Raw genomic sequence first — 15,758 nt, forward strand, 5'->3', positions numbered from 1 at the left:
TTAATTAGTCGCTTTTAAAGCCTCTACAAAGATGTTGATCAAAATTCTGAATTTGTCGGCTGATGAAATAATCCGTTGCGACATCTCTGCTGGTATTTTGACTTTACTTGGCTATATTATAGTAAGAAAAGTCAAAAGTGACAGATTTGATTTGCTGTAGACAGAGAAGAGATTGAGATATTCATTTATAATTTTTGATTGCTGAGGCATAAGTCTTTGGTTCTGATTATGTTTAAAGGGAGAGGAGCCCAGTTATCAATAACAGGTTGCAGCAGAAAAGGTAACATTTGTACTTAACAGCTTAAATTGTGTGTGTGCCCACAAACCTCATCTTTCTTTCACTTCCTGTTTAATGACTTCAGGGAGAGCTGTGCTCAGTTCAAGTTCATCACGTAAAAAACAATCCAAAGTTTTAAAACATTAACCCTGCTCATTTGAAAGTGTCCATGCACAAACTGAATTAACAAAGTGTATAAAAACACATGAAATCAGTGGGTTTTTTGTCAACTTCTCACCGTTTCGCATATTTTAGTGAATATCTCCATTAACAGAAAGTTGCAGGATGTTTGTCTTGCAAATAAATTTGGGTAATTGTTTCGAGAATTAACAAGTTTCAACTAAAGCTACTTTTTAGCTACTTTTTCTTCAGCTGGTTATTATTCGTTTCTGTGTGGTTTGAATTGTGAAAGTTTAAAAGTAGAGAAGTGGCTCCCTCTTGTGGCTGCTCATGCACACTGTCTGTGGCCGTATGAAACAGTCTTCCATTTTGTGGATTTGTTAAAGTTCTTCCTAATCTTCTCAGATTAAATTCCTCAAATTAAATGTGGCATTTTATAACAGAGGTGATTGTACAGATTGTACAGGCAAGCTTTATTTATTTTACCCCCTGTCACTAACGCTTGATTTTTATTTTTTTTTATTTTGCTCCAACTTCTATATTTCACTGTTTTTATTTAAAATTTCAAAAACCCAGTCAGCCATTGATTCACTTTATTTTCTTTATTGTTTCATTGTTTTTCAGTTAATTTTTGAGGCGCAGCACACCCATCCACACACGACCATGGATTTGTCCTCCATCACCATAGCAACGACCACATCTGTGTTTTTTTTTGTTTGTTTGTTTGTTTTTCTTTGTCTTGTTTTGACATTCCATCTTGACATTGTGCACATGGACCAAAGACACTGAGGATGATGATGATGGTGAAGCCACAGGAGAGAAAAAGAGTGAAAGATGGTGAGAGAGAGAAATATTCACGTCCATCAGTGGCCATCTCATTGATTCAGGATCTTTCTATGTGATCTTTGGACTTTTTTTTTTTATAAATATATCTGTTTATTTTAATTTCTTTGTTGTTTTAAATATTTTCTGTATCTTTTCTTTCCTCATTAGCCATCCAAGCTGATTAAATCTTGTCAAGCATTGTCATTTCGTGGTACTACAATTTTGGAAATATGGGCAAAATATGTATTTAAAGAAAATATAAAATATAAGGGGCACCCAGTTTTTATAGGCCCGACGTTCAAATCGAAGATTAAAAGGTCCTCAACTTTTTAAAAAATGTATGAGCCATTTAAAATATTCAGAGGTAATTTGTCTTTTTGTAACCCTGAGGAATTAGTTTAGTATAATCAGTCCCTCATTAGTGAATAATGCATTAAAATCTTAGCGTGTCAAGCAATAACTGAGTACCTGCATTTAGAGGTACTGACAACATGTAGTCCTACGTCTTAAAATCTATGCAATATTCTAATGCTGTAAGTCAGTTAATGTATGTGAATATTTTCTCGAGCTTACCAAGCTTCCAGTAATATGCAAATGTGTACTAATTTTTAATATGATTAATGAATCTGATGTAAGAAGCCCATAAGAGGGTGTACATTATTTGTGAGTGACTTAACTATATTGTAAACCCTGCGTGATCATTTTGTTACGCCAGTGGAATCACGCCTATGAAGCCAGTAAACATTTAAGCCTCAACTCGCTGTAGGAGAGTTTACGCTCAGACATGGAGAAGAGAGCAGCTGTATTTACTGTCTGTTGATGCAAATAAATGCAAACCCTCCCTCCGAAATGTGAAGCCTCTCTGTGCTCTGATTTGTTTGTCTGCTTTTGCTCCTGGGAGATGAGGACGGTGGTGAAACACGGGCAGGTAAAGACGCACTCATCGTGTCTGCAGCCTAAACAGCTGTCAGATGGAGGCGATTTGGAACTGAAGCAGCTGCACTGTTTGCTCAGTGTGTTGCTGTTTCTAAGTCAACACTGTGTTAGACTCTGTGGTTTCTCTGTTTGCTAAAGGTGGAGTGCAGTAGTGAAAAGGAGAAGTACAGTGCCTTGACAAACTGAGTGTGTTTTGTCACTTATTTCACTGTATGTTCTACATTTATAATGGTTTTTTCAGATAAGTCTGAAATACATGGCATGCATTTGTATTCAGTTTGTAAAACCATCTGTAGGTTTCTGTCAGCGTTGCACATCTAAAGAATGACACTTTTGCCCATTCTTTGCAAAGTAGCTCTAGCTCATTTTGTGAACATCAATTTTAAGATCTTGCCACAGATTCTCTATTACATTGTAGCTTGAACTTTAACTGGACATTAATGTGCTTTGAATTAAATAGTCTCTTGTTGCTCCAGGGTATATTTAAGGACTTTGTCCTGCTAAATGGTGAACCTTTACCCCATTTTAAGACTAGAAGGTTTTTACTTCCGTGTTCCCATAAACCCTGCCCAGTTTCCTTGTGGTTTTAGGCATGGTGCTTCCACCACCATTTGTCTCGTTGACTGCAAAACTATTCTGCAGTTTCAAGATCCTCTCCCATTAGGAATAAAAATGTGCCTTGCTATTCATTTTTATCAGCATGATCTGTAAAACCAATTTTTAAGTGCTTGATTTTGTGCGAAGATCTTTTTCAGTTTTAGAAACTCTTTGGGATATCTCTGATTCGCTCTGTGTCTCCACCTGGAGTACTTCAGTAATTCTTTAAAACAGACTGAGGAAGTCGCACCACAGTAATACAGATTCTCTGTTTATGCGAATCCCTTGCCAAGTCTATTATTCTGTGCACCACCTGCAGGGCTGACTGGATCTCTTCCAGCAGCACAATATGTTCGCAGCTCTACGTCGTGTCCTTTAAAGCACCAGGACACTGTGCTAACAAAGCTGAGTGATAATCACTGACGTTATACAGCAGCTGCTGCTTTCTGCTGCCATGACGCGTTTCATGGTTCACTGCAAAATGGAAAGTTAATCCCAGGTGAAGCCACATCTACGCGTTTCAGACCACAATTAACTTGATAAAATACCTTAAGGAAAAAAAAATTAAATACCTTAAGAAAAGCTATAAAACTTTTTAAACTTTCTGATTACTTTGTAAAGGACCGTTTTTTTTAAACTCTTATTGTAAAGGGAATCATAAGAACTTTTTTGATTTTTATTTTATGATATAACAGTCATGGGGCTGGTGGCTAAACCCCAGTTCATAATCAATCCAATAACTTTTAAAGCAGCATTTGGTCAGTAAAAAGGAGAAGCAGGAAAAAAAAAATAGGTTTGGCCTTAAATAGTTTATCACTTACTGTATGTCTATTCACTAGTGCAGCCAGTCTTTTTTATTACAGAGTATTGTAATTTAATATGGCTGTACACACAGAGCTCTGATTTATACATTCCTATTCTGCTGTAAAGGGCTGACAGTTTGACAGTGTTTTGTTGGACTCATTTTGATCATCTCCAGTTTGAAAGTTTAATTTACTTAAACTGGTCAGCCCTGAAATTAAATAATTTAAACTATTTAAAATTTCTGAAGAGCATTTAAACTTTGGAATTAAAGTCCATTAGGTAAAGTCAGTAAATTTGCAATTGTTGAAGATTAAAAGTGTCATTCGTGCAAAAACCATCACTACTCTGAACCTGCTACTTTAACTTCCTGCAGCAGCCAGCTGTGCTGCAGTTCTAATGCTAGCTTAAAAGTGAACTTGGAAAAAGCTGATATTTGGAATCCACTGTCACTTTTTCTGTCTCATAGCATAGAAGCTAACGTTTTTATTTCAATTTGCTGATGAAAACAAAAACTAGTTCAGAATGGAAACATTTATAGAAAAATGGAGTGAAATCCCCCATTGAGGAATTGCCAAACTCTTAAGTATTAAGAAACTGACTAAATATTAATCATAAATTACACCATAACTGTACCATTAGTTATATTACTTTAAATAGGACCATTCCATTCCTGAACACCGGCTGGGAGGAATCAATTGAGTTTGATTTTCTTCAAATTTATACGATGGTGGTAGCATGTAAGCCCTTTCAACCCACTTCCATTCTTTGAGATCGACAAACCAAACATTAGACCCTTCAAATTTTTAAAAGTTGTAGTTTATTTGTGGTAAAAAACAAAACAAACAAAAAAAACGTATGATATAGCTGCCTTAGCACACAAATAAAAATATGAAACATCTTTAAGGTTTAGAAAACAGAAATTAGTTCACATTGCAGACATTATTGCTGTGAGTATTCAGTGTCTTTGAGCTTCAGAGCTTTGGCAGTGGAGACACGATGTGCATTCAGAAACATAAGATGTTGCTCAAATGGCTGCATTTTTCATCATACTTTGATAAAGTAAAACTCATGGCACTGGCTAATCTCTGCCTGATTAAATCAAAACATGTCGCCTTGATCCCAAACTTCAGTCTCGCATTACTTGTGCTCTCACACTGAATGCACTTACAAAATACTGAAAATAAAATACCATAAGATTAATCCCCTTTTGTCAATCTAGTGTTGAACTAATCTCCCAAAAGGTGCTCATATTTGATATGCAACGACAGTTGCATGAAGGAAATACATGTTGCAGCATAAAATACTAAAAAATTTTTTGCATAATTTAGTAAAACAAAGTAAAGCTTATAAGAAAAAAAGCGCCTGTGTAAAAAAAAGAAAAAAAAAAAACAAAGAAAAAACAAGTTTTATATATACACAAAACTAAGGCTGGAAAAATATATTTGCAAAAAGTTTAACTTTATCTTAAAGTGCTTTGTGGCTCTGGAGAGAAACCTGAGCACCAAGATACCTCACATTAAAAACCTAAAACAGGATTAAGACAAAACTGAAAATAAAACTCCTTACATCCAACGTATTGAAACAGTTCGGCTGATGAGCAAAAACAAACCTCTCTGAAGAGAAACATTTCCGTTTCTTTACAGTTGAGCTTATTAAATTCTCCTTAGTTGTCACAGCAAAATAAGAGTGAGCTGGTACCCAAATCCACATTCAATGTGGCTGAACATAAAAGCAGAAGAGGAGCTAAAACTAAATAGCTTGTAAATCAATAACCTCTGGAATCATGAAGCCTATTAAAAGCTGGATTGTGACTGATGTCCTGCTAGTTGCCAGCAGGGTGCAGCGGCGGGCAGGGAGACACACCTTTCTGCTCAAATTCAAACATTTCCTCGATATCACTCTCCTCGTTATACAAATGCCTGAAACCGTCATAGTAGTCATCCAAATCCGCTTGCTCACTGGCGCCACGCCCCCTTCTTGCCGCCGTGTGGCGCTGCGAGGGGCTCCAGACCTGCTGCTGCTGCTTTTCCTGGATCTGGGAGCCGTCCAGGATGTACACAGCGTTGGCGGGCAGAGAGAACTCCATGCTGTGTAGAAACTCGTCTACAATCTCTTTGCAGTGGATGAACTCGGCACTGTCAACCTGGGAGGAGCAACACGACTGGATCAGGTTGAATGACGGCTCGGAGGTGATTTCTAAGCGGCATCATGTGTGGGTTTTTATTTTTCAATTTAATTGGCCTCAGAAATAAAATACTAGGCTTCTACGCCTCCATTTAAATAAACTTAACTATTTTTCTGGGTTAATTACAGAGGGTGGAGCTGCAGAGGAGGCTGTTTTAACCATATATTTCATTTTGTTTTGTTGTTTTTTAAACAGGAAAGAACATCTCTTCCATCTGGATGCACCAAATTGTGCCTCCTTATAAAAGATGAGCAGCAGACCTGCACATTATTTGACAACAATACTGTTAAATATTGCGATAAAAGGCGTGACGTACGGGTCCGTTTTTCTTTTCCTTTCATTACATGTGATTCCTGCACTCTGGGGCCTTTGGCATTTTGGACAATGTCTTTTGTAACCAGTTTTAGCATCCACTGACATGAGACTGTTTAACTGGCTCGACATTAAAAACGCACTTGCAGTGCATTAAATAATTTCACTCCAAACAGTCCTTTGCAATATTAATATTGCGATTACGATACATTTGGGATTTATTGTACGGCCCCAATGGCAGAACCATCTGCTATTATTAGCACCTGTGGTAATGATGTGCAAAAATGGCTTTTATTCTAATAGCATAATTTTATAAAAATGTTTTAGAAAAATCCAGCCTTTAGATTTTATTATGATGGAAACAAAACATCTACATTGAATTTTCTACCAAGTCTTTCACAGCACGTATGACGTAAATGATGCCAATTTCTCTTATCCTTCCCTTCCTTTAAAATGGGAAAGACAGGTGAACATGATGTCAAATGACGTAAATATGTGTTAATCTTTAAAAGATAAAGCAAGAAAATAGCAACTTGGCTAAATTGTCCCAAATCTACTGCTGTGGCACTCTACAAAGTAAAGACAGTTGTCATTAAATTAAATAGAGGGCGCTCCATTTCCTTAACTTCAATAAAAAATAAAGCTAAAGTGTTTCTAAAACACTGAATTTCCTACAAATTGAAGTGTCAGATTCTGCACTATTAATTATTTTATAATTTAATCAAGTTTTTCTGAAACTCAGCTCAATATTTAAACACATTCCTGAGAGCGGCAACGATTTACACCATGGATTAATCTCCCAGTGGGCCTCAGCTGCTCTCTTACCTGCGCTTTTTTCAGTAGGTCGGTGAAGACAGAGAACCAGTCCGGAGTGAGCGCCTCCAGCTCCAAAGTGATGATGGCCAAGGCCAGCGTGGAGCCCTTGAACTGCCAGAGCTGGTGGCAGGCCATACAGTGCTGCACCTGCCTGGTCCACAACGCCGCCTGGAAGCCTGAGGGGGGCGTCTTCTGATGCCCGGGCTTCACAGGGATTGCACCGGCAATCGCCCCGGAGTCCGAACCGAGACCAAAGGACGGAGCCAGGTGGGGATGGCCGGAGACGAGGAGGGCATGGAACTGGGAGCAACGAGGAGAAACAAGGCCAAAATGTTAGCATTATGCCACTTTCAGTCCTTTTGCCACCTCATTTTGTTTATTACTTTAAAAACCCTTTGATCCAGTCAGCCTAATCTTAAATCTCCTGTCGGTTTACAGTTGGGGATTTCGTAGTCCTCCCAAATTGTTTGTAGAGGTTCAGTCCGGAAACTGTTCACCGCGCCCCTTCAGAAACCTCCCATTCTGTCTCAAGGCCATCCTGTTTGTTTTGTGTTGTCTGTGCAGTGCTTCTCTGTGTTTGCGATTGTGTGCAGACAGTATAAAACCTAACCTTGTTGGGATCATAGTGTAAAAAGAAAATTCTCCATTTGCTCAGTGAGTCACAAAGAGCTTGGGTAACATTTCTTTCAAGCAAAAGGATTGGAACTCATTTGGTTTACAAGAGAGTTTTTGTTTCTCATATCCTGTCTTTCCTTTACTTATACATTCATGTTGTGCTATAGTTTGTCTCTAGCAGAAATAAGCCATGTTTTTAAGAGAAAGTGGAGTTGCACTGGGAGGTAAATTCAGTATCGTGCCAAATGAAATGAAGCTGAACTATCTGAAAATCCTCCATTTCTGATTAAATATAAACATTTTCGATAGATTTGGCTTTACAAGATTCATCCACCATTCAGCTGAACGGACCTCTGATTTTATTTAAATGCACATCAACTTTAATGGCGAATCTGTGAATCTCTGTAAATTTATCCCTATCAACATGTCATGGTGGAGAGTCTGTGACAAATCGCTGTTTTGTAGATAAAAGAAAATAACTGTTCAGTATTTAAAAAGGGAATGCAAAGTAATTTCTTCAGGGCAGATGTTTACAGTATTGATGTGAAATATTTAAAGTAAAAGTTATTTAAAATATATTTATTTAAAGTAAAAGAGAAAAACATCTTTATTTTATTATAGTTTTGTTATGTTATGGCTCTTTATTTTAGAAGTCCTGGATTTTGTATTACCCACAATAACTCAAATTCAGATCCTGATAATGTAACGGAGGGGGTTTGGAGTTTGGGAGATGGTTTCGCTTCTTGATGAAAGGTTTTACGGTTTGTGGCTTTATGGAAAAATATGAGAGTTTGCAGACAAATCCAGCGTTAGTGCTGAAGGAATGTAGGTTTTCCCTGTTGGAGAATGAGACTGAAACTAACTGGGAATGACGAGGTTGATTTTGCAGAAGATGGTAATCAAGATTTTTTTATCAAAAGGAGTCATCTCATTGTAGCACAGTGTGGTTACAAACTGGCCTGTGTTCATAAAGCATTCAGCATTGGGCTCAAAGCTGTTTCACTCTCTGGGTAATTTAAGGTGCCTTGCAGAAGTATTCATATCACTTGAACTTCAACGTATGTTATTGGGATTCTATGTGACTGCATATGAGGAAATGACTACTTTCAATGTAAAGTCTAATAGTGAAGATGAAGGAAAATTATGGGTTGCAGTTACAGCTGTAACTATATTATGCATCTACCAACTTTGCAAATCTGACATTTCTGCCTGTTCTTCTTTGCTAAACAGTCAAAGACCAGCCGGTTTAGTGTCTAGCTAAAAATGATCAAATAGATTTAGTGTTGGACTGAATTGGCCGTAATTTAGGTTTTATTCACAGTTTCAGGTCTGTTGAAGCCTCCAGCTGGTTTTCTTCTAGAACTGGCCTGTATTATTCAGTTTCCCTTCCCCCACTGAAGAAAAAAAGCAGCCCACACCCAGCATGATGCTGCCACCTCTATGTTTCACAGTTTAGACAGTATGTTGAGGCTGGTGTTCAGGGTTAGATAGTGGTTTGCATGTAAATAACGTGTTTGAGAGTTTAGGTGTAAAATGTACTTTTATTAGTTCTTTAGTTATTAATTATTGATTCTGTTGATCAATACATGCAATCCAGAAAAACAATATAAAGTTCAAGGGTAACACTTTATTTGAAGGGGGGTGAATAAGACTGTCATGACACTGTCATAAACATGACGTAACACATGTCATGCACATGAATATTTATGACTGTTGTCATAAAGCGTCATTTGGTAAATTATGACACTTTTAATACAAGGTTGACATTATTCAAAATGTCTTTGTTATGACAACTTGACATTAACCAAGAAATCATTACTGATATAAATTTGTTCTAAAAGTATTAATGATTGCACTTTAAAAATTAGGTAACCATAAGATTAAAAGTGTCATAATTTACCGAATGAAGCTTTATGACAACAGTCAAATATTCATGAAGGCTTATTCATGTTCATGACAGGTGTTATGTTATGTTTATGACAGTGTCATGACAGTCTTATTCACCCCCCTTCAAATAAAGTGTTACCAGTTCAAGTAATAAGGACACTTTTGCAAGGCTCTGCCTTTATCTTGAACTCAAAGTAAGAAGTTGTGCTCACTGTTAACCATCTTCAGATTAATTCTGTTTAACCTTAAAAGCCTTATGAATACAGCAGCAGGCCCAGGTGTGTTTGTATGTTGGTAACTCAATCAGTGGGTTCTGCGTTGGGCAATGATTTTTAGATGATGGTGTACAGATCCAAGCTGTAGACCTAAAAAAGTAAACTCAGTAAAACCACACTATGTTGTAAACTGCAGCGTTTGTGCTGCTTGAGGTCTGAAAGCCCAGACAACATCGGCTCATCCAACCTGCCATCTGGTGGCAACAGGGTTTATGTTTCCACAATATGGCTGCAGAAAAGTCAAAAGTGCCTTGGCCCAATGCGCAGCATGCATGCTTTGTTGGTAGCTTGCAAATGCACTCTTGAAATTTGGAACAAATTGTTTTGCTGCATCCATTTGGTATTAAAAGAATACACCGTTTCTGCAAGAAGTTGTTATTGTGTCAGAAAACAGATTTGCTGGTTTTTTATACCAACAAGTGTTTGCTTTTGCGACTGACACAATTAAAACCCGTTTTTACTTGAAGTTATAATTCATCAGAAGATGGGAAATCTAACAATCTCCCATCAGATTTTCTGACTTGAAGTTTGCATATCAATCAGAACTAGAAATGTAGTTTGTAATTCTAATCACAGGCACATGAAGTCCAGTTAAATAAATGCACAATGTAACCCAGGACCAACCCTTAAATGTGGAACAGAGAATCTTGAAGCATGATGGTTTGCAATGTCTGCTTTTTGTACTGCTTGTGTTTCACTGTAAGACAACAAGTAACTGAGATGCTGAGGTCTAATGGGAAAAAAAGAACTGTTAATTAATCTGCTGTTCTGTAAACTCACGATGTGAATGAAGTCGACCGGTGTCGCCGTGTACAGATCCCAGTGCAGCTTGTCCAGAATGATCCGCTCCATGCGAAGAATCTCCGCTGTCGAAAAGTTGCATCCACTCCGCACCACCAGGTCTTTAACAGAACCAATAACCTGTTGCAAACAGATACCAACAGAAGCCAAATAAACATATTGTTTTGAAAATGTGTGAAGTGTTTCTGTGTGTCTATGAAAGAGGCTACCTCGTCTTCCTCGTTGATTTTGGCAGCCAGGACCAGGGAGGTAAAAGCGATGCATTTTAGATATTTTCTCTGAGCCTTGGGGAAAAGAAAAGTGTTCATCTGGCTGTAGCTGCTGCCAAATGTGAAAATAATTGGGCAAAAACAAAATGTACGACCCCGTACACAAGGCTGCAGCCATTTACCTTGACAGTGGACAGCAGGCGGTTAAGGACACACACTCCCAGTGCAAAAGTTTCTGGACAGAAGTGAAACAGCCGGTTCATTTCTCCAATCCAAACAATCATTTGCTGGTGTTGGGACAAGGAGATGTCAGCACCCTGCCAGATAAAGAAAGGACAAGTGTTGATCATTAACTGACAGGAAGGGAAAGATTGGTCGCCATGACAATGGCCAGATCTCATGCATTCTTTCACATGCAGTAAAAAGAAAAGGCAACAAAAAACTAAAAGTGTAGCCTTGGTATAGCAGAAGTAAAGGGAATGCTCTTGAAAAGCAAATGGAAAGAAAAAGTCAAATCACCCAAACAATGAGTTCTTACAATAGTAATTGCTGGCTTTTTTACTTGTAACTTCATCATTTATTCACAAATTGTACATGTCCACCTCTGGTTTTCATGTTTGCTTATTTAAATACTATATTGTTACAATTTTTGATTGTTTTAAACTTTAAAAATTGATAAATCCATGCTGTACATGTACAACAAAAAATGTCAGATTGATAATTATGTGGTAATTTATTGCCACCAGTTAAATTTTTAATCCACTAGTTTTTTGAGCTGAGATTGTTGACAAATTCATCTTCCTGACTGAACTAAATCTGTATCAACACACTGCTAGTAATGGCTGGTGTTCAGTAAGCCTAACAGGACGTCGGCCTCCAAGTCACATTCTCCTTAAGGCCCCCAACATCCTTGGGCTGATCTTGCTGACTGGAACTAAAATTCAGTTCCTTGCATGTCTCAACCAGAAACAATTGGATCTTTCCCAAATCCGTCCTAATTATTAGCTCACCTGAATGCATCCGTCTTTGAAGAGCGGGACCTTCCACAGTCGAGCCTCTCTGAGCAGAGCAGCCTCCAGCAGGCCGAGCAGCCGGCGGCTCTCTGCAACCACCGGGTTCTTCATCCCCTCCACAGCACAGGCCAGCCTGCACCCAGCGCTCACACACCTGACAAACATTTACTTACAGTGAACACAACCCTGTCCATGGCAAAATAAAGAGTCACATTTTTGATGGCAACGGTAATTAATGCAATAAATTCATTTTCAAATTGTGTTAGTTTTCATATAAACATTAATAATTTATTAAATAAATACTTAAATGATTTGAATTACTACATTAAATTATATTCTAAAATTCTATGCAATAAAAAAATAATTTAATAAATCTGCTACCATCAAATAAGGAGGCTCTGCAGAGCTAACTGTCCGACAGGCAGCATCATTTTTAGATATGCACATTAAATAAATAAATAGTAAAATTACCAGTTGAGCTTTGCACTTTGTGAAAAATAGAAACATTCATATTCATTTAACTTAATGAATTTGTTATTTTAGCTGTCCGTATAATTAAACTATTATTCAATTTGATTAAAATGTTTAATAATTTTATAGATGAATGCATTTATTTACTACAATAATTTCCGATTTTATTTAAATTATAAAGATTTAACACCTGATTATATATTGAACTGATGTACTTTTGGCCTCCAGCAAATCTCTACAACACCAAAAGCATTACTACATCCATTGTCTGAGCTGCACCTTTCTTTCCACGTAAACATTGATTTTAATGCAGTTTGCAAACGCAAGAACTGAGAGTTGACTCTTTGGAAGAATCATTGTGTATTTATATGTTCCATTATTGTAAAAAATTGTGTAAATATAAATTGTTAACTCTTCAAAACATCAACGTATGCAGCAGGAAATAATATGAGCGCTTACTTTGTTCAAAAACAACGCCATTTTCAGACTCTGCAGGCAGACATGAAACGATGAAGCAACATTAAAACCCACATTTAAGGGACAAAATTAACCTAAATGCATCACAACGCGACTGAATTCTGGCGGAATAATAAAGTGCAGCTGCTGCAACTTCCTGCACAGTTACTCCTGCAAACAAAAGCATTTAGTTTCCTGTTATTTAGTTGCACTCAGACAGTCTTACCTCTTTGATTTCAGAAGCAGGCAGTGTCTTGGACGGCGGTTGCATTTATACGGTATTTTTTTATCAATCCATATTCACCGAAGACAACAAACCAGCAGTCAACAACAGTGAGATGGATCTGTTCGGGAAAATAATCTCGGAACAAAATGTATCTCGGAGAGCAGCTGCATTATATCTTTATAATAACAAAAGAAAAACAAAGAATAAAAGCGCAATAAAGTTTCACAAAGCAGATGATACAAATAAAGAACGGGAAAATAAAAAAGAGCGCAAAAGAGGCAGGAAGCGAAGATCAGGAAGGATTGGGGACAAGCTGTGTTTTGAACGCTGCAGACTCCACCCCCTTATGACGTCTCGTGAGCAGATCTGTGTTAGTGGGTCAGACGTGCGGGGCTTCACGCACAAAATGGTCGAGCTTTGTCTGGAAATGGAAGATCTCAGCAGTCTGTGCTTCTTTTGAAGCTGTTTGTTCAGATGCTGTTTTACGGATAAACGCTGTTGTGACGCAGGCTGCGCGCAGCGGCTGTTCTTCCTGTCAGAAAACCCAAACACTAAAAACTTGTTCTTAATCATTTGCAATTGTTTAGGTTGGCATGACCTTTTCACAGCCATGGAAACAAAGAAGTCAACAATTTCACCATATCACAACATGCAAAACACATAATCTGTTTCTTTTGAAGTTCTGAAATTATTTAATCTTAAGAGTATGAAGATGGCTGATAGTTTCCTTTCTCATTATTCATTAAACAAAGATGTTGCTGTGATGCACCTAAAAATATACCACCACAGTATTTTTTTTCATATATGTAATTTTTAAATATGTTAATGTAAAATTAATTATATTTCCTAAAAAAATTAAACTACATTTTGTTTGCAGCTTGGCATGTTAATCTGCCTGCATTTATCGTGCTTTCCTGAAGTGGGGACGGGAGCGGTAGAGGTGAAGCGGAACCTTTGTTTAGGGGGCGTTGCTTCCAGGTTGGTTTTGGGATGGACTTCCGGTTTGCCTGAAACGCAATCTGAATGCTAACGGCAGCGCTACGGTCGTCATTGCTGACTTCTGTTTATTTGTCCCTCAGGTCAGTATACGGTAAACAAAACAAAAAAAAAAACAAACAAACACAAAAACTACCCTGTAAGATTCTTACATGTTAGTCGACCAGAATATATCACTGAGTTACGGTTTCTGTGCACCGTTTTGCCAATAGTTGCCAGTTTTATCAGAAGAGGGTAACGTTGGCATTATGCCAGCTCGCTCCGAGGGCCGTTATATCTTAACGTCTCCATGTTGGAGGAGTTCTATTTTGCTTTGTTTGAATAATATTCAGTTAAAATCAGTGTCCATTCTAGTGCTTGATGCAGTAAAGCTTTGTGGCAGTTGATTTGTCCTGTCTGGTGCACGTACCGTGGTTGTCTGCGTGGGGGATGAAGGTGTGAGGGTGATGATGACGTGTGAGGTTCATTGTTGCCTGTGATGGAAGTAGACCAAGTTTATAAGACAGTGGTGATGTAAAACATTACTGTACACTGTAAAATGTTTGTATGTTAACGAATAATAAAAACAAACAATCTGCTAACGGCAGCGCTACTGTCGTAATTGCTGACTTCCTTTTATTTGTGTTTCAGATTGTGTCATCACTGTTAAATCAGTCCTGACCTGTAACAAAGCCAAATAGTGAAAACATACAGCGCTAATAAAATGATAATAATACTTCTTAAACCTTTTCATATTTTATTCATGATGCAGTCAAAAACCTAAATTTATCTATATGTATGCACCATGAAGAATAAACAAGATTCCTTGGTAACTAGAACTCAGTCATTACTTCATGCTGTAGATTTGCTGCTGTGCTTTGGGTCATGATCCTGCTGATGACCCAGTTTGCACAAGCTTTCTTTTGTCTAGATTATATTTTGGAACACAAAAAAGTTCATGGTCAATCAAAACTAACTGCTAAACAAGCCCAAATCATCAGCCTACCTCCACCATGCTTTGTTTTGCTGATCTACTGTGTTTCCTTGTGATAGGCATGTAGTTTTGAGCTGATTGCAATGTCTCCAAACGTTGCAACATCTGACCTTATGGTGAATTTGCTGGAATGTGCACTCCACTGAAACTTGTCAGCTGTCCTGTTTGTAGCTACTCTGTTACAGAATGATTACCTTTGGATTGTTTCAATCAATTAATCAATCAAGTCTATTTGTTTAACACAATTCAGCAGCAAGGCAGTTCAAAGTGCTTTACATCATAAAGACATAAAAATACAAAGTTGTAAAAATTCAAAATTAAAGTAAAAATTATAAATGAAAATATTGATGAGATATTCTTTCTTCTGGATTTCTTTCAGGGTCATAATTCTCTCCTGTTTCCCACTTTGCCAATTCATATCCCTGTTTCTTAGTCACCCATTCCTATTTAATTCCTTCTTATTTTCATTTTGTACCTAAAGATTATTTTGCACCTAATGCATTGAACAGGTTTATATTTTTAATGAGTTCCTTCCAATCAATACATTAAATGTGATTATTTAGAAGTATGTCTCTACCAGCCTTGCACATCTAGAGACAAAGATTGTTGCCCATTTTTTGCTACGTTTTTCAAGTTGAGTCAGATTAGATGGAGAGCATTCATTGGGTATACACTGTTATAAGCTATAAACTGTTTGCCAGTTTAGCGACTTCTCAAGGCAGTTGGATGTACTTGGTTTTACGTAGTGGTATTTGAGTAAAGAGAACTGAATACAAATGGTTTTCTTTATGGTGAGAAATGTTTGAAATCTTTATTTTTTACTTTAAATTTCTAAATTACTTTGTCTTAAACTTGTTCATAAAAACAAAAATAAAACACATTGAAATTATCAGGTATAACAAAGTAAAAGTTTAAAGGGTTAGGGTAAGTAGGGTTGTGTCTACGCCTGTAATTGAATGACAAA

General features: G+C 37.4%; 2 protein-coding genes and 1 long non-coding RNA gene across 4 annotated transcripts in view; 2 read left to right on the top strand and 1 right to left on the bottom strand.

Moving 5' to 3' along the window:
* The window catches only part of septin8a (septin 8a), a 47,919-nt gene extending 38,173 nt beyond the window's left edge, over nucleotides 1–9,746 (top strand). The window contains exons 10-11 of one of the 2 annotated variants that reach the window (XM_016676371.1): nucleotides 6,897–9,106; nucleotides 9,523–9,746. In XM_016676371.1, coding sequence (XP_016531857.1) covers nucleotides 6,897–7,068 — 172 coding nt within the window. In that variant the 3' untranslated portion in view covers nucleotides 7,069–9,106; nucleotides 9,523–9,746. Of the gene's footprint in view, nucleotides 1–1,021; nucleotides 2,073–6,896; nucleotides 9,107–9,522 lie in introns of those variants that run through there. The other variant, XM_007562037.2, reaches the window with a different exon arrangement.
* LOC107837312 (uncharacterized) lies at nucleotides 5,608–6,688 on the top strand. Its single transcript, XR_001663324.1, has 2 exons — nucleotides 5,608–5,771; nucleotides 5,940–6,688. It is a non-coding gene; the product is annotated as an uncharacterized LOC107837312 (long non-coding RNA).
* Nucleotides 9,747–10,034: 288 nt separating the features above from the next.
* Nucleotides 10,035–13,224, bottom strand: ccni2 (cyclin I family, member 2). The gene is made up of 5 exons (XM_016676375.1): nucleotides 12,826–13,224; nucleotides 11,670–11,826; nucleotides 10,842–10,976; nucleotides 10,660–10,734; nucleotides 10,035–10,570 (listed from the first exon to the last, which is right to left on the bottom strand). The coding sequence occupies exons 2-5, from the start codon at nucleotides 11,781–11,783 to the stop codon at nucleotides 10,241–10,243; spliced, it is 654 nt and encodes a 217-aa protein (XP_016531861.1). The 5' UTR covers nucleotides 11,784–11,826; nucleotides 12,826–13,224; the 3' UTR covers nucleotides 10,035–10,240.
* Between the last annotated feature and the right edge of the window lie 2,534 nt (nucleotides 13,225–15,758).

Source organism: Poecilia formosa, unplaced genomic scaffold (assembly GCF_000485575.1).
Source record: "Poecilia formosa unplaced genomic scaffold, Poecilia_formosa-5.1.2 Scaffold133, whole genome shotgun sequence".
Lineage (NCBI taxonomy): Eukaryota > Metazoa > Chordata > Actinopteri > Cyprinodontiformes > Poeciliidae > Poecilia > Poecilia formosa.